At 39.0% G+C, this 26,759-nt stretch overlaps 1 protein-coding gene across 4 annotated transcripts; it reads left to right on the top strand.

The window, feature by feature from the left end:
* On the top strand, nucleotides 1–26,668 carry CSTF2 (cleavage stimulation factor subunit 2). Of its 4 annotated transcripts, none has more exons than XM_026006583.2 (15): nucleotides 1–412; nucleotides 1,442–1,520; nucleotides 2,050–2,219; nucleotides 2,926–3,062; nucleotides 3,535–3,654; nucleotides 3,769–3,906; nucleotides 5,768–5,891; nucleotides 11,187–11,249; nucleotides 13,838–13,897; nucleotides 14,544–14,685; nucleotides 15,668–15,843; nucleotides 16,389–16,681; nucleotides 20,112–20,222; nucleotides 21,349–21,474; nucleotides 23,866–26,668. In XM_026006583.2, exons 1-14 carry the CDS (start codon nucleotides 355–357, stop codon nucleotides 21,469–21,471), a joined length of 1,794 nt encoding a protein of 597 aa, XP_025862368.1. In that variant the 5' UTR covers nucleotides 1–354; the 3' UTR covers nucleotides 21,472–21,474; nucleotides 23,866–26,668. The 4 variants fall into 4 exon arrangements, with proteins under 4 accessions (XP_025862368.1, XP_025862369.1, XP_072599973.1 ...); XM_072743872.1 differs by having other exon boundaries at nucleotides 316–600; XM_026006584.2 differs by lacking the exon at nucleotides 13,838–13,897 and having other exon boundaries at nucleotides 4–412.
* The last annotated feature ends 91 nt before the right edge of the window (nucleotides 26,669–26,759 follow it).

A 26,759-nucleotide genomic window follows, 5' to 3' on the forward strand; every position in this document is an offset into this window, starting at 1 on the left:
GGTAAAGCGGCAGCCGCCATCTTTATTGTGGTCGATGATTCCTCGTGTTGGTCTCAGAAAAAAAGGAATAATAAGGAATTTTACAGATTAAAATACTGGAAGCTAGCCTGGGGCCGCTCAAACCTAGTTCGGGAAAGAGTTATCCTCTGGCCGCAACTCAGCTCGGAGGGGTTAATGCTCTTGGGGACGGAAAGCGCGCCGGCTGCAGACCGAATGACGCCAGAGGAGGGGCCATGCTGTTCGGCCCGCCCAGGTGCTTCCGGCTTACGCGCCGTACAGAAGCGTGTTTAGCGCAGAGCTCATGCGCCGTACCGAAGTGTGCTTCGGCGCACCGGAAGCTTCCGGAAGAGAGCGATGGCGGGTTTGACTGTGAGAGACCCTGCGGTGGATCGTTCTCTGCGTTCGGTGTTCGGTGAGAGGAATTCGTGAAGCCAAGCATCGGGGAGGGACAGAAAGAGACAGGGTGCGGCGAGGAATGCCCCCTGCACCTCATGAATCGCCGGAGAAGCTGGTGATGGGTCGAGCTTGCGGCTCTACCTGCCTATCCTGTGGGGCGGCCAACCTAGTGGACTCGCGGGCAAAGTGATGCCCCCCCCTGAGGTCTCACTGCCTTTCCATGATGTGGCAGAGGAAGTTAAACTAGCATTCAGCTTCTATGCATTTCTTCTTTCATGAGCTTCACTTATTGTCTGGAATCGAGGGCGCATGGCAACTGTCCCTTACTACTTTTCACCCCCTACCCTAAAATACAGATTATATGCTGAGTGTCTATATGCTCCTTGTGTCCACTTCCCGCCCTTTTATAAGGACTTTTATCCTCTGTTGTTTACTGTGACATTTTAGTTCGATATTGATTGTGGCCACCTTACGTCTTAAGGTGGATTGTAAATGAATGAATGAACGAATGATTAAGACCTTGTCGAATAAATTTTAAAGGGGATCATAATATTTTGTTTAAGTAACTGTAGTGATTTTTAAAGCTTCTTTTGGAAAGGACATGACAAAATAGTTTAGAATAATTTTTAAACATCCTTCACTACATTCATGGTTATTCTTTGTGTGTGTGCGTGTAGAAATATGGACATAATGAGCCAGTTTTTAAAATTCCAGTTGCATTGGTATTTTTAGTAATTACTGATAAGACTTGCAGATCTTCAGGTAAGTACCAATGCCAAACTATTTTCACTGAAGTTAAGGAAAATCATCACACTTGTCAGATGAGCCTGAGAACTGATATTTAGAAGTGCCTATACCTTTAGTCTTAGCAGTTTATATGTTTTGTAATTAAAGTCAGCAGACAAGATTGAAATCATGCCGAAATACTGCAATTGTAGGAACACTATTTTGAGATATTTGTTACATTTTCAGTAGGTGGACACTGTTTACTTACAAGGGAAATAGATCACAAACTCAGAATTTTAATGTCTACTTTCTTCCATAGTGGGGAACATTCCATATGAGGCTACTGAAGAACAATTAAAGGACATCTTTTCTGAGGTTGGACCTGTTGTTAGTTTCAGGTGAGATTCTCCTCTGACTACTTGGGGTTTTCTTTAAAATCACAAATTTAGGAACACCTGGGTGGCTCAGCAGTTAAGCGTCTGCCTTTGGCCCAGGGCATGATCCTGGAGTCCCGGGATCGAGTCCCACATCAGGCTCCCTGCATGGAGCCTGCTTCTCTCTCTGCCCGTGTCTCTGCCTCTGTCTCTGTGTCTCTCATGAATAAATAAATAAAATCTTTAAAATAAAATAAAATCACATATTTGGCCCTTAGCAATCATGGCAAGGTTTTTACTGGTGACTTTTCACATGCATCCTTCTGTTTGTAACAGCCTTATTCAGATATAATTCACATACCATATAATTCACAATTACTTTTACTAAATGATACTTTTTTTCATTTAAAAATGTTTTAAAAATATTTCAGCAAAGCAATCAGAGTAATAAAGTTATTTGTCTTACAGTGAACCAAATTAGAACATGGCCGTGTTAGCAGGAACCCTGTATGTGTGTAGCATTTGTGCCTGATACTTGGTTCTACCCTTCCAGGTTGGTATATGATAGGGAGACAGGAAAGCCAAAGGGTTATGGCTTCTGTGAATACCAAGACCAGGAGACAGCACTTAGTGCCATGCGAAACTTGAATGGACGTGAATTCAGTGGGAGAGCCCTTCGAGTGGACAATGCTGCCAGTGAAAAGAACAAAGAAGAGTTGAAGAGTGAGTATAAACCTGATTTATATGCAACGTGAGTTAGTAAAGATGTAACAAGATTTTTCCATTTATGATGTTTTTAGCACCTGCTGAAATGGTTAGCCACATAGCTTCTTGACCCACTTGAGGCACCTGCATTAGGGAATTGTATATCTTTGAGAAATAAAGTAAAGTTGACTTTAGGAGTTGTTCAGGTGTGAAGGAGTTAATTTACAGTTGAAGATGAATTCAGGTTAATCAAACCATTAGTTGCACTAACTATGTCATTAGTTTACCACTGCTGTAACTATTTGCCAGATATGTAATTGGTGGGATTACTAAGGCATTCTGGGTCTTTTCATGTGGTAACAGACCAGGAATTCCATTTTGAAATTAGCATCTTTTTCTATTATTTTGCTTCTAAAAATTAGCATCTTTATTGTTTTGCTTCTGGAGTGACTTGTTAGAGGAAATTAATATGCCTCATCTCTAATTTAGGTTAACATTTTCCATCTGTGTGAGCCTAGTCCTAGCTTTCTTCTAAGAGTGGAAAATATACTCTGTCACTTTCCTCTACAGAAATAAGAGACTTGCAACTCACTTATTTCTCAGTTCCAGAAAATGTAAAGTTACAATGGGTCCTAGAAAGGAAGTGGCCCTAGAAGGTAGATACTTAAAATGATTTAGCTCATAATTTTGCCTCCTTAACTTTTTGTACTTTCTTCCCGATCAGGCCTTGGCACTGGTGCCCCTGTCATTGAGTCACCTTATGGAGAGACCATCAGTCCTGAGGATGCCCCTGAGTCCATTAGCAAAGCAGTTGCCAGTCTTCCACCAGAGCAGATGTTTGAGTTGATGAAACAAATGAAGGTGGGAGGAGGCATTAGGTTAAGAACAAATCAAATCACATCAAATTTTCAAGGAGTTAATTGATAAAAGTTAATGGAAATAATTCCCTGAGCTCAAATAAAGGTGTGCCTGTTGACCACCATTTCTTGCACCTTTGATATGCCATATGTGCATAGCATATTTTACATTTCATGAAAAAAGCTTTCCATTTTTGTACACTAATATAGCTATACAATCTGGCTTTATGTGGCCCATGGATATCAGATATAGATATTCAAATGTTAACTTTTCTCCTAAATGGTGGTTTTATGGTATTTGAAATGCCTCTTCCTTCTCTTGCCTGTCATGACCAAAATTTTGTGTGCTGCACAAAAACTGATGATAGCTTAAAAAGCCTCTTGAGTATTATATTTCTCAGATGAAAATAGTTCTAAATCACTGTTACTTTCTAAGTAATTATTGAACCTGATGATGAATCCATTTATCTTCTCAGCTCTGTGTCCAGAATAGTCCCCAGGAAGCACGGAACATGTTACTTCAGAACCCTCAGTTGGCTTATGCTTTGCTACAAGCACAGGTAGTGATGAGAATTGTGGATCCAGAGATTGCCCTGGTGAGTGCTTCTTATTCTTCTATGGAAACACCATGGTAAACCTTGAGTGGGGTAGGAACTGCCTGTTTGCGTTGTTAAACAGACAGATCATAGATTTGTCTTTTCATTTTTTAGAAAATTCTGCATCGCCAGACAAATATCCCAACGCTGATTGCAGGCAACCCTCAGCCAGTCCACAGTGCTGGGCCTGGCTCAGGATCCACTGTGTCAATGAACCAGCAGAATCCTCAGGCCCCTCAGGCCCAGTCTTTGGTAGGGCTTTATCTCTTAACATTTCATTTTACCTGTTTGAGAATGCCATTTTCATTTTAGTTCTTTAGACTAAAAGAACAGTAAGGAACTGACGATAATTTCAGTTCCTGAACATAAAAGCAATTTTCAGTTTGCAGAGTATGTGACATCTGAATGAATATAGATTTGATGCCAAGTTTGTGAAACAAAGAGATCCTTCCTGTGTGTCCTTTTATATAGGCTAATTTGGTGTTTATGTGCACGTGTAATACTACGGTTGGCACTTTGTTATTCTGCATACATTATTTCTTTTAGTATTTACAGCAATTGTATGAGGTTGGCACTCTTATCTCCTTACCAATGAAAAGAAGTAGAGCTTGCTTTCCAAGCATGACACAAAACTAAAGCCATAAGAAATAAATTTGGGACGCCTGGATGGCTCAGTAGTTAGGCGTGGTACCTTTGGCTCAGGGCATGATCCTGGGGTCCCAGGATCGAGTTCCACATGGGGCTCCCTGCGTGGAGCCTGCTTCTCCCTCTGCCTGTGTCTCTGCCCCTCTCTCTCTGTCTCTCATGAATAAATAAATTAAATCTTTAAAAAAAATACATTTGAAAACTGAAAAATTTCTGTATGGAGAAAAAGAAATAAACACAAAGAAAAATGACAAATTGGGAAAAAGTATTTGCCACACACATGATGGACAACAGGCTGATTAACAGTCCTTAATCATGGGAAGCCCGGCTGGCTCAGCGGTTTAGCACCTGCCTTCAGCCCAGGGCGTGATCCTGGAGGCCCCGGGACCAAGTCCCACGTCAGGCTCCCTGCGTGGAGCCTGCTTCTCCCTCTGCCTGTGTCTCTGTCTCTGTCTCTCTCTCTGTGTGTCTCTCATGAATAAATAAATAAAATCTTTTTTTAAAAAAAGAGTCCTTAGTCATGTTCAAGAATGTTTATTGCCAAATTATAATAGTAAAAAGTTGAAATATCCTTAATATACATCAGTGGAAGAATGGGAAAAATATTGCATATTTATTCGGTAGAATACTTATAATGGTTAAATAAAGGACACGTATCACCATGAATGACTTTCAACAAACATAATTCCATATAGCAGTAAAGATAAACTAGGATATATGGTATCAACACAGATAACTCAAAAGTGAAAAAAGTGAATGTGAGAGCTTTCCCAAAATATGGGATATATGTGTTTTCATATATCCCAAAAACCTGTTGAATGAGTTGCAACTTATGTTTAGTATGTAATGATTTACATACAATTTCAAAACATCTGTAAAAATTCTTAAGTGGAAAAAAAATTTTTTTTTAAGATTTTATTTATTTATTCATAGAGACAGAGAGAGAGAGGGGCAGAGACACAGGCAGAGGAAGAAGCAGGCATCATACAGAGAGCCTGACGTGGGACTCGATCCAAGGTCTCCAGGATCACGCCCTGGGCTGCAGGTGGCGCTAAACCGCTGCGACACCGGGGCTGCCCCGGAAAAAAAAATTCTTAAGTGGTTGTCTTAAGAAAGGATGCACTTGGGGAAGACCATATGGGAGATTTCAAATATATATATTTATTTCCTAAACTGTATGTTTATTTTCTCTACAATTTATATATTTGGAATGTTTCATGATTAAAGTGTTCAACTTCAAAATATGGTAAGCATAAACAGAAAGAACAGTAATTACCATTTTTACCATTCAGAGTGGGGGAGGTAAACAACTTGAAGTCAACCATAGGTGCTCCATATGGCCTCACAACTGATCAGATTTGTCAGTCTCTTTTTAGATTATGGTCCATCTTAATTGTGTTCTATTAACCAGGCTCATCATGTATATTGTCCAGAGGTGTATACATACTCTATTTTTTCTTTTGGTCAGGGTGGAATGCATGTCAATGGTGCACCCCCTCTGATGCAAGCTTCTATGCAATCTGGAGTTCCAACACCAGGGCAAATACCAGCAGCTGTAACAGGACCTGGTCCTGGTTCCTTAGCTCCTGCAGGTATGTTTCATTTGCAGTCTTCACCGTTTTGGTATTTTGCTAAAGTTTTGTTGTAGCAAATGTTATAATGTAGCCAAATTATTACATGGCAATGAGATCTTGATACAAGATTAATATACAGGGGTGCCTGAGTGGCTCAGGCAGTTCAGCATCTGTCTTCAGCTCAGGTCATCATTCAGTCCAGGGTCCTAGGATTGAGCCCCATGTTGGGTACCCTGCTCAGCAGGAATCCTGCCTCTCCCTCTCCTTCTGCCATTCCCCCACTTGTGCTGAGTTTCTCTGTCAAATAAATAAATAAAATATTTTTTAAAATAAAAAAAAATTATATAAAATTAACATACAGCTAGGAAATGTATATCGTAGGTGGAGGAAATAGTTGATCTCTTATACACAGAAAGCAGGGAAAAGGACCACAAAATGAAAAAGTATGGTAAAACTTCCAAATTAACAAGGGGGAAATAGAATGAATGGAAACTAGATTAAGCCAGCAAATAGAAGGAAAAGAAAACAACATTGTGAAGTAAGTAATAATAAATGTAGAGTAAGGAGGAAGGAATAAATTTTCATATAGTTGTTATTCTGCTGAATGTGAATGGACGGAATTTTCCCACTAAAAGCCAGAGACTTAATGTAGGTTAAAAGGGACATTTAAAAAACAGACACAAAATACATAGTCACATTTGTTATTATTATATTTAACAGATGTGAAATTGCATTTTATTAAATATAATCAGACCAAACAACAGAATTTTTAGAACTGTATTTTCATTGAAAGTAAAACTCTATATTTTCTTTGAAAGAAATTAATGGAGTATTGCTATTATGCTTGTAGCTTTTTGTCATTCAGCAATCATAACTACAGGCACTGAGTGGGGCACACGATGGGATGAGCACTGGGTGTTATGCTATATGTTGGCAAATTGAACTCCAATAAAAAAATTTAAAAATTAATTAATTAAATAAAAAAATAAAAAGCATTGAATGAAATAGCGATTCCCTATATGAAACTCTTGTATGAACACATGACATATATCAATATTTAAAGTTTTTTTATGCAACAGATTTGCCTCTTGTTAATTATCTAATCTGGGTTAGATTGACTACAACATACTCATAGAGGATAATTGAATCTAAATTGTTCTGTTCTGGGGCATCTGGATGGCTCAGTAGTTGAGCTTCTGCCTTTGGCTCAGGTCATGATGCCAGGGTCCTGAGATCGAGTCCCACATCAGGCTCCCTGCAGGGAGCCTGCTTCTCCTCTGCCTATGTCTCTGCTTTCTCTCTGTGTCTCATGAATAAATAAAATCTTAAAAAAAAAACTTGAAATATCTTTAAATGAGGGGCACCTGGATGGCTCAGTTGGTTAAGTGTCTGCCTTCAGCTCAGGTCATGATCCCAGGTCCTGGAATTGAGCCTCGCATTGGGCTCCCTGCTTGGTGGGGAGTCTGCTTCTCCCTCTCACTCCTCTTCACCCCCTCAAATAAATAAAATCTTTAAAATATTTTTTTTTCAATAAAAGAAGTGGATTCTGTATTTTATATATTTTTAAGTTATGGGTGCCTAACTTTATAATATCTTAAGTGGTCCTACTACACATGGCAAGTATGCAACCCATGACATGTGTAGCTCATAATGTGAGTTGAAAAACACTCAAAGTGGTCTATACCTTTTTCAATGAGACAAGTGCATTGATCATGCACTTGGATGTCACAGGAGTGTCAAACGATTGTAAAAGTTTCTAAGTGTCTGCTCTCCATTTCTGCACTTATATTGTCATAAATTGTTAACACGCAGTGTGTGGATCAACATTGTCTGTGGACCACACTTTGAATACTTTTGTACCAATAGACAAAAAATAAGACACTGAGGGAAAAAGTACTGGAACCAATAAGCATGATTTATATTGGGAGATTTATATCTTCAAAGAATACACTTTCGCCCCCAAATGACCTTGGAATAGTAAAAAAAAAAAAAAAAAAAAAGAATGACCATGTACTTGGCCATAAAATAAAAACAAATTTAAAAAGTAGAGATTTTACATCTCTACTTTTTAAATTTTACATTTTTTTACATTCCATGTTCTCTCGTTATAAGCCAATAAGATTAGAAATAATTAAAACATGACTGAAAATAACCTTTACTTGGAAAATTCAGGAACATATACTAGGTAATCCTTGAATTAAAGAGAAAATAAAAGGAAATTTTTATTTATTTTTTTTAAAGGAAATTTTTAAATCATCCAAAAGATGACAAAAAGTAGTGTACTTTATACAAAAAAGTATGACAAATAGTGATGACAGTACTTGAGATGAATATCTTCAAATGCCTGTGTTGTTAAATAAAGGAACTCTACTAGTTTTAAAGAATTAGGAAAATAAATTTTTTAAAGAAACAAGATACCAAGAAAGAATTAGGAAATATAGAAGCTGATGGGGTGCCTGGGTGGCCTTGTCGGTTAAGCGTCTGCCTTCAGCTTAGGTTGTGATCCCAAGGTCTTGGGATCAAACCCCGCGTTAGGCTTCCTGCTCAATTGAGAGTCTGCTTCCGTCTCTGTTTCTCCCTCTGCCTCTCCCCTGCTCATGCTCGCTCACTTCCTCTCAAATAAATAAATAAAATCTTAAAAAAAAAATACAAAAGTTGAAAATAAGTGTGAAAGGAACTTAAATTACTGAATTTTCAGGTGGTATTTTTTGTGAGCTTGTAGCATTTCTGTTTCTTAAGTTACTAAAACATCACTAAGATTCTTGAAATACCCTGTACAAAACTCTATGACAGTTGATGAGGAGGAACAGCCCAGTAGAAAAAGTAGGCAAAGAAAATGAGTAGGCACTTCATGGAAGAGCAAATCCAAATGGCAACAAAACCAAGCTCATTTGTAGTCATGGGATTGCAAATTAGATAACAAGATTTCACTTAAACCCATCAAACTAGCAAAAGTTTCAAAGAGATGATACTATTGGTGGAAAAGTGGTATCATAAATTGCTAGTGGAACTGTGAAAGTGTTCAGCCTTTTAAGAAAATAGTCTATTTAAGATAGTCATGTACTCTTTGACCCACCAATTCCACTTCTGGGAAGCTAGCCCATACAAATAAAAGTGCCATCTTGTGATGGAGTATAATATGAGAAATTATGCCCATAAGTCCTGCCACTGCTTTCCTCAGACCCTAAATCTTTGTATTGTTTTAGCGAATGGTCTGAATAAATCATAGAATGGTTTGTGGTTAGAAGAGACCTTTGAAATTATTTAGACCTGTGGTTCTCAAACTTTAATGTACATTAGAATCACTTGATTAGCTTATTAAAGTACAGATACTGGTCCCCATCACCAGACTTCTAAATCAGCAGGTCTGAGGTCAGGCCCTGGAATTTGCAGTTCGTGGTTTTTTTGTTTTTGTTTTGTTTTGTTTTGTTTTTAAGATTTTATTTTTTTTTTAATGTTTTTTTTTTCTTTTTTTTTTAATTTTTATTTATTTATGATAGTCACAGAGAGAGAGAGAGAGAGAGAGGCAGAGACATAGGCAGAGGGAGAAGCAGGCTCCATGCACCAGGAGCCCGACGTGGGATTCGATCCTGGGTCTCCAGGATCGCGCCCTGGGCCAAAGGCAGGCGCTAAACCGCTGCGCCACCCAGGGATCCCATGTTTTTAAGATTTTATTTATTTGAGAGAGGGAGACAGCAGAGCAGGGGGGAGGGGTAGAGGGAGAAACAGACTCCCCCCAGGGAGCAGGGAGCAGAATATGGAGCTCGATCCCAAGACCCTAAGATCATGACCTGAGCTGAAGGCAGATGCTTTACTGACTGAGCAACCCAGGCACCTCTGGAATTTGCAGTTCTAACAATTCTTTAGTGATATTGATGCTTCTGGTCTGAGCACCACATCCTGAGGACAACCAGTTTAGACCAACTCATTTACTTTACAGATGAGTAAGCGTGGGCATATGTTAACTTTATTAAATCACTTGTTCAGAACCACAGTTACTTAGTAGGAGTAGGGCTAGGACAGGTTCAGGTTCTTAATCCATGCTTTTGGTGCCTGGCATGTTAAATGGAACAAGAGAATGTGATGTGTACTTGATATTTTAGTTAAGCATTAATGAAGTGCATAGTTCAGCTTGTCTTTTCTCCCTACTCACAGCATATATATTTCCTTTGAGGAAAAGAAAATTGCTATGTAGAAAGGACAAGACAAGGGCTTGTGGCACATAATTATTCTTTGTATAGCAGTCCTTATATCCCACCTGGTTAGTGTAGGGTAGAGCAGTGGTTCTCAACTCTACTAGACCCTGTGGCGTCTTTTCACAACAGATATTTTGCAGTGACTTTTTACTATCCTGAAATGAAATGCACCAGATGTAATCTACTTAATGTGATTTCCAAAAAAATATAATACCTAAACTATAATAGAAAGAAGTAAAAAGAAATTAACGTATAATAGAAAATATTTTTAATATTCAAGTGTTCAGGCACAACTACATAAGAAACCAAAAGTAGCAGTCAGGTACTTGCACTTACACCATCAATGTAAAAGCTACAGATGTAGACAAATACATTGGTATGTAGGTATCTTGTTTGGCAACGCAAATGCCAAAAGGACTGTTGACATTAGTGTTGTGATTGTCTCAAATGATGAAAACTCTTGGTAAAGTTCTTAACAAAACAAAATGCAATGCCTGTAATTGACTCAGTAATTGTATTTCTGAAAAATTCAGTATGTATGTGTACATATGTAAATAGAAAAAAATTTTTTTTTTACAACTACAACAGGCTTAGGTTCTAAGTTCAGATGACTGTAAACAGGTTTTCATTTGTGTTAATGTTCACCAAGACATTTGAAAATTTTGCAAGACAAGATAATTCTGGATTTGGGAGGACTGTCTCAGACATTGCAGGGCACCTACTATCCCCATTGGTTTCTCATTAAATGCCAGCCATGCCCCATAAATCTTTTCACAACTAAAACCCACACATTTACAAAATACCCTAGGAATAGTATTGTCTCATGTGAGAGGAATTATGTGGGTGAGTGCCATTGTTCCTCTATATAACAGAACTTCTCCCAAGGTTTTGGAAGCCAGTGAGATTAAGTATTCTCCTTTAACTCACTTTGCTGTCACTGAAGCATAGAGTTTACTAACAAACTTTACCTTCTGTACAACTGCATTGTTTAGTGGTAGCTGTGATCTTTGTAGTTTTCTTCCTATGAGGCAGAAAAAGGAAATTTGCTAACTCAGCCACTGTCCTTTTTCTCCACTGTCCTAATTTGTGTTTTTCTTTCCTTCCCTTCATCTCCTAGGAGGAATGCAAGCCCAGGTTGGAATGCCAGGAAGTGGACCAGTGTCCATTGAGCGGGGACAAGGTAAATAAATATCAATAACTGAGTAATGTGGACTGGACTCAGAAATGTTGCATATCTGCACTATCTTAATATGGCAGCCACTAGCCACACATGGCTATTTGAATATTTAATTAAATTTAAATCAAAATTAGGTGGAACTTAAAATTCATTTCCTCATTCACTCTAGCCACATTCTTTTTTTTTTTTTTTTCCTAGCCACATTTTAAGTGCTCAGTGGCCAACTGAGGCTAGTGGATACCGTTACTGGATATTGCAGATATGGAATATTTCCCTCATTACAGGATATTATTGGACACCTCTAGTCTAGACTTTCCATCTAGTGACTCAGAGCCAGCTCTACAAGAATTGATAAAGCAAATGGATCCTTTGTTTCTATTTAATTTATGTCACCTTTTCCTAATAGTCTAGTAATTCTGCTGACATGTTCTGTCCCACTCTGTGGATATCTATTGACCAAGTAAGCCATTTTAATAATGAGCATATAACGTGTGGCTGGGCATGTAGAAGCTTAAATTTAAACCTCAGAGAAAACTGGGAAGGGAATCAAAGGCCTGTAAAGCCCACTCGATAAGGGTATGTTGTACTGTGGCAGTAACACTGGGTACCAGAGCAACAGCCACTCCAAAATCTCCATATTATTTTCCTCAGTTGGTGGAGTTTGAAGAAGCAGAAAATGCAGTGGTTTGATTGACAACATTAAGAGGAGAGAGAATAAGAAAACAGAAAGAACTACCAATAAAACTGAGTGCATACTAGGCCAGGCACTTTAATGTTCATAAACAACTGTGAGTTAGGTGGCAGCACCTCAGTATTCAGGTAAAGAGATGGAAGCTCAGTTTTTTTTTTTTAATAATAAATTTATTTTTTATTGGTGTTCAATTTACCAACATACAGAATAACACCCAGTGCTCATCCCATCAAGTGCCCCCCTCAGTGCCCATCACCCATTCACCCCCACCCCCCCACCCCCGCCCTCCTCCCCTTCCATCACCCCTAGTTCATTTCCCAGTTAGGAGTCTTTATGTTCTGTTCTGGAAGCTCTGGAAGCTCAGTTTTAAGTTACTTATTCAAGGGGACGTGGTAAGTAAATACTGCCATCTGAGTAGGGTGGACGGGACTTGGGGCACTCACCTCCTCCAGCTAGTAAGTGGCAGAGCAAGATTCTGAGGTCTCTGACTAAAATCTTCCTCTTTCTGAAAATCCACACCACCTCGATTAACTTCCAGAAATACTCTTCAGTGTCTTCTGTTCTTCGTCATCTTGTCATTGTGATGAGAAAGAACTGCTTTGGACAGCATAGAGAAGTTTAAGTTCCTTCTTAGTATATGGCCTATAAGTGAAACCCATTTTTTAAAAGCAAAATATTTAGAGGCCTGTGTACTATATTCCTTGTCTACCGTTAGTTCATTAGGGTTGATTGCTGAAGTGACAGAACTAAGAATCTCGTCAGTTGTTTGACAGTGGGACAAGCTCTTAACCAAATGCCTCATGTAAGCAGCCTCTGCTTTTGTGCTGTCATGGCCCATGCCCTTGGCCTCTCTGAGTGTATGTAACCAGAGTATTTCTGCATGAGGGAGAAGGAATTGGGGTTTCAGGTATATTTTTCTTCTTCCCAATCCATCAATCATTCAAACTCTAGGTGTTTAATACATACTTCCACAAAGACATCTTCTTTCCTGCTATAGTTTTCTTCACCTCTCTGGTCAAAAGCTAGCAGAGGGAAATGACTTGATTTTTGAAGGTATATCAGGTGTGTCTTCTTGAAGAGAGAAAATGAGATGAGCTTCCCTTTATAGTTTTTCTTCAGTACCCAGCAGAGGAAGCAAGAATCTTTCCACTTGTACCCAGTTTTCTTTTCCTGGAATCTATGCTTCTTATCTGCTCCTTTGTAATAGTGAAAGGAGATAGTGAGATGCTTAAGAAGATACTTCTTGCCTTCTGCCACCTTTGTATAGTGTTGATACCCTTGTCATCTCATTAGTCTTTGGTTGCATGGTGTTTGGTTATTACCAGAGACCTATAGTGGCAGAGTGTTTTTTGAGGAGTGGTAGTCTCTTTGTCTAAAGTTCATTTGCTGCATTTCTTGCAGAAATTTTTGTGCTTTAAATTATGGCAGAAATAGTACGGTCCATCTCTTTTATGGGCCTCTTCAGAATAAATCTTGCCTTCTAGATTCAGTACAATTTCTTTCACGTTTTGTTTATGAAAATATGTTCTTTGCCTAGCTAGAGATTCAGAACCATACTTTTTATATTTTGCTTCTTTTCTTACAATGGCATAAGGAGATTTAGGTGGACTCATAGTGGCAGAGGTCAAACTTGAAAGGGGCCTAATAAAATCAGTGGCCCACATATTTCACCTTAGGAGACAATCTCATTACAGCAGAACAGTTTCAGATCCCAAAGAAGCTACTATAGTTTAGGAAGATGTTGTAGTCTGAGGCGGTTCCTGAACTCTTGGCTTTTTGATTTACCTGTGTAGATCTCCAGTGCCTGTATGTGTATGATTCTCTCTGTATGTGCGTGTGTGTGCGTGCAAGCTATTTTAAGTGTCTGCTCTTTCTCCTTTTGAACTTACTGCTCACCTAGGAACCCTACAGCACTCGCCCGTGGGACCCGCCGGGCCTGCATCAATTGAGCGAGTTCAAGGTACCCATTGTATCTACAGGTTTCCTTTTGCTTATGGTGTTCAGGGTGGGACGTTGAGAGGACAAGGGCTGCTTGGCAGTCATCCTCACGTTCAAAACCCAAAAGGGTAGTGTTTTGGGCTTTTGTTTTTAAATTTTTCCTGTTGGGGCCACAAGCCTAAGATTGACCTCTTCACACAGGGCAGAGAACATGGATGATATGGGCATCTGTCCGAGGCTGTACTCCCTCCCTACTGGTGTCAGGAGGCTTGGATGGAATAGCAGTCTGTAAGGAGACAGCAGGTTCTTGCAGAGCCATGGCAGTGTTCACAAATGCCAAGACCCTACCTCTCTTTTGTGACTCTGGTCCTTGAACTAAGGTTGATTATATAAGGAAAACCAGGAGCATAAGTTTCTACAGGTTGAAGTGCTAGTCCTTGGCAGGTTGCCCCCCACTTTGCTCTTTATATAATTCCATCCATACCTCTGACATGGCACAGATTCTGCCTACACCCTGCTTCTGTTCTTGAGCTGCAAGAGGAGTCTGCTGTGGTGAGGTTTCACCCACTCTCAGGTGTCTGAATTATGTTGTCAGTGGTATATAGAGTCATTTCTTGTTTCCTCATGTGTCCTTCACAACAGTAACTCCCTGTTTGTTTCCCTGTCAGTGCCGATGCAGGACCCCAGAGCAGCTATGCAGCGTGGGCCCTTGCCTGCCAACGTCCCAACCCCTCGAGGTTTACTAGGAGATGCTCCAAATGACCCACGTGGAGGCACTTTACTCTCTGTAACTGGAGAGGTAGAGCCTAGGTAAGCACTAACATAGAAAGAAAAGATTGGGGGAATCTTTCTCGGTTTGAGAACACAGTCTTTCTGTACCTATTTGCCTACTTCAAAAGGTAAGTAAATATTCACGGCCACTGTCCAAGACTAAGTGCTTCTCCTTGGACAGAACTATGTAGTTGATTATGTCATTTTGAATGAACCATGGCTACTCCATCTTTAGAAATTGGAAATTCTCAGGTGCCTGGGTGGCTTAGTCAAGTGTCTGCCTTCGGCTCAGGTCATGATCCCAGGATCCTGGGATTGAGTGCCGCATCGAGCTCCCTGCTCCTTGTGGAGCCTGCTTCTCCCTCTCCCTCTGCCTGCCACTCTGCCTGCTTGTGCTCTCTCTTTCTCTGTCAAATAAATAAATAAAATATTTAAAAAAAAAAGAAATTGGAAATTCTAACACATATCTAAACAGGAAAAACTTCTTGCTTATCAGTAGTAGTAATAATAATAACAATAATATAATGATGATTGATATTAATGAGGATTATGCCTCTGACTACTGTGAGTACTTAGATCATCTCATTAAATCCACAAAACAACCCTATGAGATTGACAGTAATATCAGTCCTATTTTACAGATAAACTAAGGCATAGAGAAGTCAAATAAATGTGCTCAAGATCACACAGCTAATAAGTGACAAAGCTTAGATTTGAACCCATACAGTAACCCGTGTTCTTAAGCACTGTACTCCATATTCATTCTGTAAAATAGATATCCATTACCTCCTCCTTAATTATGAGTGCCCTGACCAAATATAAAATTCCAGGATATACAGGTTTATTTATCCATAGCTGTTGTTTTGTTTTGTTTTGTTTTTTACCTATTTGGTGTTAATCCTCTTAGCATTTGTAACTAATGTTAGCATCAGTTCTTTGATTTTTTTTTCTTACTGATCTCCTGGTTGACACTTTTTTTGATTGTTCTGTTTTAAAATATAACTTTTTTCTCCATCTCTAGAGGTTACCTGGGACCGCCTCATCAGGGTCCACCCATGCACCATGTCCCTGGCCATGACAACCGTGGCCCACCCCCACATGAGATGAGGGGAGGACCATTAACTGAGCCCAGACCTCTAATGGCCGAGCCAAGAGGACCCATGCTAGATCAGAGGGGTCCACCCTTGGATGGCAGAGGTAAGGGGAGACCACATCACAAGGCTGACTGCTGGTTGTGGGCTGATAATAAACTCAGCTATCTTAGGTTCTAATCTTGGATAAAAGAAGGCTAGGGCAATGGGGTTGACAAACATTTTTAAGATTTATCTGTAAAACTGAGACGGAGAAAGCAGCCCCTGAACAACACATTTGAACTATGCAGGTCGATTTATACATATTTTTTTTTATAAATACAGTACAGTACTATAAAGGTATTTTCTCTTTTTTACAATTTTCTTAATAACATTCTCTTTCCTCTAGCTTACTTTGTTGTAAGAATGCAGAACATAATATACAAAACACGTATCAATCAACTGTTTATGTTTTTGGTAAGGCTTACCATCAGCAGTAGGTTGTTAATAGTTAAGTTTTGGGAGAGTACTCCAATCCTTGCCTTGTAAAAGGGTCATCTGTAGTTGGGGGGAGATGTGACTGGAGAAATAAATTTCTATCTTTGACTATTGGTTCTTTTTGCCATAAAGATGAGTAGTTACACAGTGGTTTTCTTACAACTTTCTTTATAGGCGGAAGAGATCCCCGAGGCATAGATGCACGAGGGATGGAGGCACGAGCCATGGAGGCTAGAGGATTAGATGCCAGAGGATTGGAGGCCCGAGCAATGGAAGCCCGTGCGATGGAGGCCCGTGCAATGGAGGCCCGTGCAATGGAGGCCCGTGCAATGGAAGTCAGAGGGATAGAGGCCAGAAGTATGGATGCAAGGGGCCCAGTCCCTGGCCCTAGAGGCCCTATGCCTAGTGGAATCCAGGGTCCCAGTCCAATTAACATGGGGGCAGTTGGCCCCCAGGGATCCAGACAGGTATGTGCAATACTTCTTGCTTCTATATGAAATCTTGATCTATTCAGGAATTAACTATTGAAGCTGACTGTTACTGCTTTCTGACTTGGACTATTTCTCAGCTTGTTAAAACAAGAAGATTAGAAACTCCCTTCCTCTAGTTTCACTGTCCCTTAAGATGGTTATTTTCTGGCCACCATTGTAGCAGCTTTGTCCTACCATTTAAGGAGCTCTTCCATTCAGAGCAGAGTACCCACAGATTTAGGAGGCAGCGTGTGTATCACTAGAATCTAGGCATGGATATTTGAAAAAACCTCCCCCAGGTGATTCTAATGTACAACCGTAAGAGCTGCATTAGAGTATGTGAAGAGCTGTTAGTAGTCATTTCGATAATCTTAGGTTTGCAGAAACCTATTTTAATTTGCTTTCATCACACAGCCTAAGTGGACAGTGGAAAATGAGTGGCAGTTTTTACTAATGTTCACCTTAAAACCTGTGGAACTGAATTCTTATCTCTTCTTTCTCCTTATCTGGCTCTCTCTAGTGATGTGTATGTATATGGTGATCTCTGATTATCTGTGTGTTGTTATCTCCTCCCTCTTCACACACAATTGGTTGTGGGGAGATGGTATGTGAGTGTCTTCCCTGAATTTTTACATGCTGGCGCCTTCAGCTCCTTCTTGCCCCCCCCCCCCCCCCCCCGCTCAACCTTCCTTTTTCTGTATGTCTTCCTCCTTCCTCTACCATATATTATGTGTCTTGGTCGTGTGTGTGTGTGTGTGTGTGTGTGTGTGTGTGTGTGTGTAAGGGTGGGGGTAGAGTGTCACTGGAATGGAATATGTCAGTCATCCAGTTCTCTCATTTCATAGGTTTGGAAACTGAGATCCAAGAATTCAGCTGACTTGTCCAAATTTACACAACTAAAAAGTGACAGAGCAAGGACAAGAACCCGCTATTTTTTTTTCACTGTACCACTCTGTCCTGTTTGCTGCACATTATGTATGTGTATGTGTGTGTCTACCTCCCCCTCTTTAATAGGAAATATGAATATGTTGTTTCCTGGTATGTGTAAAAGAAAACTTTTCTATTTTTTTCCAAGTTGTGTTTTTTAAACATGTGTTTGTGGGCCTTGATGTTTATTCTGCCCTCTATGATCAGTAGCTTTGTAATAAGAATGGGTTTTATGTGTTTATTCAGTCCTTCAACACATATTTATTGAGCATTTACTGTGTACCAGAGAGAGCTCTAGATAACTGAGGATATAGTAGTGTGAACAAAACGAAGTCCCTGCCCCTTGGAGCTTGCATTCTAGTGGGGGAGACTGACAACAAATAAGTACATGATGTCCTTATATAATTCTGTCAGTCGTTTTGTGGAGAAACACATTGAAAATAATGGTTGGAAGACCATTTCTGGATTAATGTCTTGCTGTTTTATCTCTGCTAGTGCTTGAACTCATTCTGTAATATTGGATTCATACAGTTTTCATTAGTAGATTGTATAAAACCTATTAGATCTGAATAGAAAAAATAAAAATTTTATCTTCATTTTTATATTGTTTAAATTACTATGTTCACTCACATATAAAAGATATACAGTGAGAACCTTGCTTCCTGCCCTGTATCCATCTCCCCTGTGATCCCAGTCCTAGAGAGAATTGCTTTTATTCAATTTTTGATGTATCTTTCTAACAAAGAAGAATATATTATTAGGAAAAATGCATATATTTTTCCTTTCACTGTTCAGTGCCTTGATTTTTCACCTAATGGTATATGCCTAATTCATAATTTCAAATCAGATTTTATTTTATTTTTTTTTATTCATGAGAGACACAGAGAGAGAGAAGCAGGCTCCCTGTGGAAAGCCCAGCGTGGGACTTGATCCCAGGACCCCAGGACTACGCCCTGAGTTGAAGGCAGAGCCTCAACCACTGAGCCACTCAGGCGCCCCTTAAACCAGATTTTAAAATTAATTCCAGTTCACCTAGTTGGGAACTTGTCAGTAAAAGGCTTATTATTACTAGGGTGATTATATGACTTATCCAAACAGGGACATGTTTGAGAGTGAGAGTATTTATTAAGTAGTTACTCTGGGGCAAAAGCATAAGCTGGGACTATCTTAGGTAAACCTGGATGTGTGGTCACCTACATTGTGACTTGTCTGCCTAAAACAGGCACTCCTGGAAACTTTAAATGACCATTATTGAATGGTTAGATCACGATATAATACCTCAAATTAGTATTAACTGAAGCTTCAAAAATGTTATTCTCATGGATGTGTCAGATCTGTAACATAACATTAAGATTCGGACCAGTCTCTGGATTCAGTATTGATAAAGAACAGAAAGTGATAATGCAGTGTATTATGTTTCCTTCCCTTCTTAAACAAGATATGAAAAATGATTTAACCATTTCTGATTACTCAAGATTATCATTAAATGTACCTATTATTGTATATGCTATAATAGAAAATATAGTCATCTCCTGTTTGGTTTCTGGTCTCCTTCACCATCAGGCTGTCGCCTGGCTCTTCACATTGTTGTCACGGTATCTGCTCCTAACAGTTTATCCACGTTTCTTTTTGTGCTTTGCTGCTTCTAATCTGCTGGGGAAGCAGGTAACAAGTTTGTTAACAGTTTGTGTTTCTTAAGAGTACCTAAACTCTGGGTGAATGCCTGAGTATGAACATAACAACATAGGGCCTTTAACAGTTATTCTAGGTGCTCTGAGAAGCCTCTTCTCTTTCCTAAGATCGAACTCACCAAAGATCTTAAATAAGATCTTAAATAAGTGTGATACAACTGCATTTTGTTCTTTTAACCTGGGTCCGTCATGTTTCTTGGTCTGTATTTAGCAGAAAGCATCTGTTGCATATTCTCTCCAGAAAGTACTAAAAAGCAAATGTTGGGCTAATAGCAGTCTTTTCCACAGAGGCCTTCCCATCTCCTTCCTGCCTCTGCCGTTATGATCATCTCTGCCTTACTTGTAGGATAGGGCCCTTTGGGACGAACTGCCTATGTCTGATTGAACTAGAGGTAGGCAGTATCTCTGTAAATGTAGCTTCCCCAGTGGACCAACATACAGTATCTCTAGAATCTGCTGGCTTTCATTTCTCTTTCCACTGAGCACTAGTTTCTAGGATGCTGTCAGTTTTCTCTGTGCTTTTGCGGCTGGATTTTGCTTGATTTGGTGGTATCTGATTGTGCTGTGTGATATTTGTTGATGCTGGAGCTGTTGTAAGCAAATGTGTCTATAACTCACTAGTTGATCTCTTGCTAAATCCTGCCTTCTGCCATTGCTAACAGTAGGAAATGATCTTCTGAGTCATTAATTTGCTTTTTTTAATTTATATCAATAATCAGATCATATTTTTCACGTTGCTCTTACTGGATTCTGAATACCTCTGTGAGAAGTTCTGAAAAACCTCTCCTCGTCTCTCTTTGTGCTCATAGGTTCCAGTCATGCAGGGAGCAGGCATGCAAGGAGCAAGCATTCAGGGTGGAGGTCAGCCTGGGGGCTTTAGTCCTGGCCAGAACCAAGTTACCCCACAGGACCATGAGAAGGTAAGCAATACTATCTATCTCCAAAGGCACACATCTGTTGGATTCCTCTTTTCAGTTATGATGTTCCTTTGGAGTTCCTTTAGAAGTCATGTTTACGTTTACTTTTTATGAACCTATTATCTGAAAAATGTGATCTTAAATGAAATTAAAATTCTTAAATCGATGTATGTACATGGGAGTTTATCTTATATTTCAGAGTCATCAGCCAATAACTTTTTTTCTGCAGGCCAGAGTGACCTGAAAATCCAAGTACCCCTCCACCCCCCGTTTTGCCTTATCCCTAAAAACAAGAGCAGATTCCCCATGAGGATTATCCCTAAAAACAAGAGCAGATTCCCCATGAGGATGTCTGTTCCTGTATTTGACCACTGTGGGGAGCTCGTGTCTGATGAAAAGACTTAAACTTGTGAAAAAGGGACTTTTAAAAATGGGATTAAAGGGGCACCTGAATGGCTCAGTCATTTAAGCATCTGCCTGAATTCAGCTCCGGTCATGATCTCAGGGTCCTGGGATTGAACAGCATCAGGCTCCTTGCTCAGTGGGGAGCCTGCTTCTCCTTCTCTGCCCCTCCCCTCCCCACCACCCCACCACCGCTCATGCTCCCTCTCTCTGTCTCTCAAATAAATAAATAAAATTTAAAAATCTTTAAAACGAGATTAAGGGCACCTGGATGGCTCAGTGGTTGAGTGTCTGCCTTTAGTCCAGGTCATGATTCTGAGGTCCTGCGATCAAGTCCCACATCAGACTCCCCACAGGGAACCTACTTATCCCTCTGCCTCTCTCTGTGTGTCCCTCATGAATAAATAAATAAAATCTTAAAAAAATAAGATTAAAAACTGAAGACTTCCCAAGGTTCATAGATACCATGTTAGTCTACAGGAACTTTGGGTTCATGCAGTGTCTTTCTGATTTGAGTCACATAATCTTAGGTCTTACCATACTTGAGCTTTTCGTTGGGCCTTTTCTCATCAGCCCATTTTGGTTTGATTTGATTTGGGGATGGGGGGGGCGTTGTTTTTGCCTGCAGTATTCCATGCGTGAAGTATCTTTCCTTTTTGGATGGGAGCTGGTGGTGTTTTTTTTAGCTGCTGTCATTAAAACTCATTCCCTTTTTTTCTCTTCACAGGCTGCTTTGATCATGCAGGTTCTTCAGCTGACTGCAGACCAGATCGCCATGCTGCCTCCTGAGCAGAGGCAGAGTATCCTAATCTTAAAGGAACAAATACAGAAATCCACTGGAGCACCTTGAAAGGTGAGCAGACTTAACCTGCATAAGTTGGACAAGCTGCTTGTGCCTTTGGGGTATTAGATACTTTCAGCCTTAACCAGCAGCACTGTCCTAATCTAAACACTGTCTGAGGACTACACTCCTGTTGGCTAGATTCTTCACCCTTCATTAAGTCAGTTCCTGTCAGGATAGGGGAAGGCAATAGGAGATCTGTTCAGTTGTCAAGTTGGTTGTAGTCTTGTTTAATCTTTCTTCCCTAATGGCAAAAGTAACGTGATCACTTTTACAAAATTAATCATACAGAAATGTAGAAAGGGCAGGATGGGAAGCTCTGCTTCCTGAATCTCATTCCCCAGACAACCTCTAAATATAGCTTGGTGTGTCTCCTTCCAGAATCAGTTGTGTTATTTTATTCCAACTGTCCCATCGAAATGGAGAAACTACAAAGCATTTCAATAAAATGTATAAATATTTTGGTTTCCAGTATTATTTATATTGACTATTTTGATGTTAAACTGTTAGAGTGCATATTTCAGGGTAGTAACTATACACCACCACCATCAATGTCCCTTTACATTTTAGAGGTTGCTGTCACTGCTGCCCTTTATTTTTCTTGCTTATCTGTTAGGTAAAAGGGATCACGATCATGGAATCCCCTAACATCTTATATTTCATAAATAATTGATAAATAATTTTTTTTCTTTAAGACTCTTCTTTTTTCTTATTAAAGATTTTTCTTATTTTTAAGTAATCTTTGTACCCAAGTTGGGGCTCAAACGTAACCCTGAGATCAAGAGTCATATATGCTCTACCAACTGAGCCAGCCAGGTTCCCCAATAATTCTGTTTTCTAAAAACAGCTTAAAAAATAAAATAAAATAAAAACAGCTTAAAATTTTCATTGTCCCAGTATCAGCTGGAATATCACATTTTGAATTTCTACTTTTTACCCATCTGTATTATAATTCCCATCCATATAATAGTGAACTCATTTACGCTAGTTACCAATCTTTACTAAATATATTGTATTTTAATCCATATTTGCAATATCATTAAAACATCCAAACCGGAAACATGCATCTTATTTGTAGACTTAATTTTTTTTTTAAGATTTTATTTATTTATTCATGAGAGAGGTACAGAGAGAGAGAGGCGGAGACACAGGCAGAGGGAGAAGCAGGCTCCTCATAGGGAGCCCGATCACTCCCTGAGCCGAAGGCAGATGCTCAACCACTGAGCCACCCAGGCATCCCTGTATTTAGACTTTAAATAACTAAACTATAATAGGAAGCTATCCTAGATGCATAGCTAGCTAGACTTTTGATATGACCAGTACTTTAACTTTTTAGTCCAGATACCTGAGGCATTTTCTTTAGTAAAATTATAGGCTACTTTATTCAGACGAATACATTAAAAACCATTTCCCTCTTTTACTTTTTCTAATTTATTTATGTCATGTCATTCCTTACAATATGAGGAAATTACTGTTTTTGGATAGTGGAGATAGAAATGTTTTTGAAAGTTCTTCCATTACGTATTCTAGCTTATAAAATATTTCAGAACCCTTGCACATAAACCACAGGGCAAGGGTTTTTGTTTTACATTTTATTTTGGAATAATTATAAATTCACAGAAGGTTGAAAAAATAGTACAGAGAGCCTTATGTACCCTTCCCCCAGTGATAGCCTCTTCAGAACCCATTGTGCAATACCTTTTTGGTTTGTAGTACAAAACCCAAAAACTGACATTGGTATATTATTGTTAAGTAGACTACAGACCTTATTCAGTTTTAACCATTTTTAAAACCTACATTAATGGGGGGAGGTGGTGCTATGTGCATGTAGTACTATACAGTTTTACATGGGGGAGGTTTTAATGTATATTTGCTGTTACTTGTGCATACTGCAGCCAAAATGTTGGTTCTCCATCCATCCTGCACCTTAGTAGTTGTGATCCATTTCTGCTATCACTTGACAGGCTTCTATACCATTACCATTAGATTAATAGTTCTCAACCAGAGGCAGTTTTGCTCCCTATAGGACATTTGGAAATGTCTGGAGACATTTTTCATTGTCACAACTTTAGGGGGCATGGTATACTACTGGCATGCAGTGGAGAGCAACCAGAGATGCCTTTGAACATCCTATAGGATATCCACCCCTCACACCCCCCACCACCCTCCACATAACAAAGAGTTATCTATCTCCAAATGTCCACAGTGCTTAGGTCGAGAAACCGTACTATAAGAGGTGATTACTGTGGGGATCCTGGAGGCAGACACCTTAACAATCTCTCCCGGGTAATTTGTTCTTTTGGCATAGCCTCCCTCCCCCACTTTAAATTTTTTTTTCCTGATGTTTGGGGAAGAGAACTTTGTCTCCATCTCTAATGGCTTTCTCCCAACTTTTCCTTACAGGTTTTCAAAAATACCTGGCAACAAATCGGGACACTAATTCCATAATTTTGTTGAAATGTTGCAAAAAGATGACTTCTGCATCCTAACCCTTGAATGACTCAAATTGGTGCCAGGTGGAGGATTCACATCACCTTCTCTCAGAACAAAATCAGTTCATTCTATTGTCTTAGTTTGTATATTTTCTGTGACTTGAAATAAACTTTGAACACAATTTTAGTATACTGCAAATTGATATACACGACCTTTTTGCTTTTAAAAAGCTGAACACCAGGGGTGAAACCTTAGATGTGTTTTCAACCCTTACCGCAGTACTGTGCTTTAATGTTATATTGCCATAATTCTGTTTTTCCTTTAAGTTAACCACTTATTCGTCTTGGTGATATTTGAGAATTTCTTAGAAGCAATGTTTTCTAGAACTTAGTTTTTTGCTTTGTTTGCTTCCAGCAGGAATAATAAGATTTTCCCTTTGAGAACTTGCTAGAGCTTCTGAGTTTACTGGGAGAAAATAGTCCATGCTTAGAGCTACAAAATTGTCAGAAGGCCCACAAAGCAAAGAGCCTAGTAGAGCAGTGTATGTACTTAGTTTAGAAAAATCCAATGATCAGAATGCACTTTTTTCAATAAATAGCAGGTTTATTCACATGCACCATTCAGAGTTAAGACAAAAATGTTGTATTGGCACTGGTTCAGGTGTATCAGCAACACAAGAGACTGTTGACATTTACCTGTCTTAAAACTCTTCAGTCTCAGTAGTCAACCATAAAAGTTTAAAAAGCCACCAATTTTTCACATGTTCAAAATGAAATAAAAACAAAATAGAAATCAAGTGAACAAAATACATTTCATTCTGCCTTCTAGATAATCACTAACCTACAGCCTTCCCCCTATAACCAAATTTATTCTGGGAAATTAAAACATAGAAAACCCTAAAACTTTTACATTCTTCTCACTTATTTTAAGAGGACCAGATGTAGAGCGTAAGAGGTCAGATTGCCCATTAGGCCTGCCCCTGCCTGCTGCCTCACAGATAGATGTGACAATAATTAGTGCCACTTGCTCTAACCTATGGCTCCTCCTGCCTAGTATTCTCTCATAGTGGTGTTAAGGAGGAACATGATTTCTCTCCATCAGGCCAACCTCAAGAGGTTAAGAGATGCCTTAATAATTAGTAAAGTTCCACTGGAACTATTCTTTGAGCCTATTTGTATTCTCAGAATCCTACCCCTTTCTGGGTTAGGATTATGGTAAAGTGAATTAAAAGCCTGCCATAGGCTTAGAGAATGTAATAGCATATTGCTTACACGTCAAGCAAAAGAATGCAAAGATAATCAACTTTATGAGAGACATTGAAATTGTGAGGGATTTTTTTACTCTGATGTAAACATTTACTACCAACAAAGGTTTGCTGAATAAGCTACTTCATATTACAACCTAGGAAGAAAAACTTGCTCAAAACAACTGAGGAGATTTCTGGGTATCCTGCTCATCCCTAATTCTGGCTTGGATGTTGATTATACATAGGATTTATTATTATCATTACCTTTTCTGCCTACTTCCATGAATATTCTAGGCCTTAATATGTTGATTTTAGCAGCAGTCATATCTTGAAGTATTGATATATTTAGACATTGAAACCAAGAGCAAAGCCCTTCTCATCAGGAATTCATAAGTTTCAAGGAACCCTAAGATTCCAAATCAGAGTCAATGAAGATCAAATTTTATGGTCAGCAATTGTCTAAGGAATCATCCAGATTCAATTGTGCATTTTCTTAAAGCCTTATTCAATTTAATTTAGGTAGTTGAAATCCAGGAAATCAGCAACAGCAGGGATATTCTAATCTATTCCTATGTAAGTATCCAGTACTATTTTTTCCTGATGTCCAGTTAACAAATGGAACATGATTAGCCACTGTGAGTTCATGACACCTTTGTTTTGTTCAGACTAGTTACTGAAAATGGATCTTACTAATCCTTCAAGTCATACAAGTTTCTGGATAATTCAAAACAACAATTTATTCATTTTTGGTCACTTAATTGTAGAAGAAATAGGTTACTAAGAATACTAAATACTAAGTCAGTAGAAACATTCTTACAAATTTAATGAGTGGACTTGTCAGGGCACGACAAAGTAAGGGTTTTTTTGGGGGGGGTTTTCCCCTCTCTTTTAAGGGCCCCAGTCTTTGCTTCTACTGACTCACTGTGACTACTAACATCCCTGAGCCAGGTGGATGGGGAAATAAAAAGCATTTTGATAGGAGAAAAGACATGTTGCTTATGTCATTAGGTGAATGATTCTTTAATAAAGAGGGAAGAGCCCCAAAAAATGGTATCAAAATTGTAAATTACCTTTTTAAAAAACTAAACATTAATAAACCCCCCTTAACAAAAAAGGCGATAAAGAGCCCCTGTTGACCAAGTCATCTTAAGATGGAGTTCAAGTTTTTGCAATTATTTCCAACAGAACAATGTAAGCTAATGACAATATATCTCTCAGTTATAATTTTCATTATAATTAGCATAGCTCCCAAGATGTTCTTTCCCAAATGGGAGAACCTAGATTAAGTAATCAAAGATTCATTCATTAAGCAAAGGAAAAGCAAGGATAAGTAAGGCATAAATTGCTATTCACACTGGATAAGAACGTGTTTAAAATAACAGTAAGAAAAAAGAAAAAAAGTAACAGAATGTACATAGTGTTATATAGGGATGGAGTTCTTGGTGATTTTATGTTCATTGTTTTATTATTTATGCTTATTATGTTTTGTCATTAATTCTTCAATAAATATTTTATTTTAAAAAATCACCCTATTTAGAAATCTTCTTTGAAGGTGAGAGGGAGGGGAAAATATGACCAAAGGCTGGGAGATACTAACTCTTGGAATCAACGATATCCC

Source organism: Vulpes vulpes, chromosome X, assembly GCF_048418805.1.
Source record: "Vulpes vulpes isolate BD-2025 chromosome X, VulVul3, whole genome shotgun sequence".
Classification (NCBI taxonomy): domain Eukaryota; kingdom Metazoa; phylum Chordata; class Mammalia; order Carnivora; family Canidae; genus Vulpes; species Vulpes vulpes.

What these genes read in the sequence shown, in the direction of transcription:
- CSTF2 (XM_026006583.2), top strand. Translation starts at nt 355, where the DNA reads ATGGCGGGTTTGACTGTGAGAGACCCTGCGGTGGATCGTTCTCTGCGT. An exon ending in TTCTCTGCGTTCGGTGTTCG is followed by an intron (nt 413 to 1,441) that starts GTGAGAGGAATT and finishes TTTCTTCCATAG; the next exon opens with TGGGGAACATTCCATATGAG. An exon ending in TGGATCCAGAGATTGCCCTG is followed by an intron (nt 3,655 to 3,768) that starts GTGAGTGCTTCT and finishes TTCATTTTTTAG; the next exon opens with AAAATTCTGCATCGCCAGAC.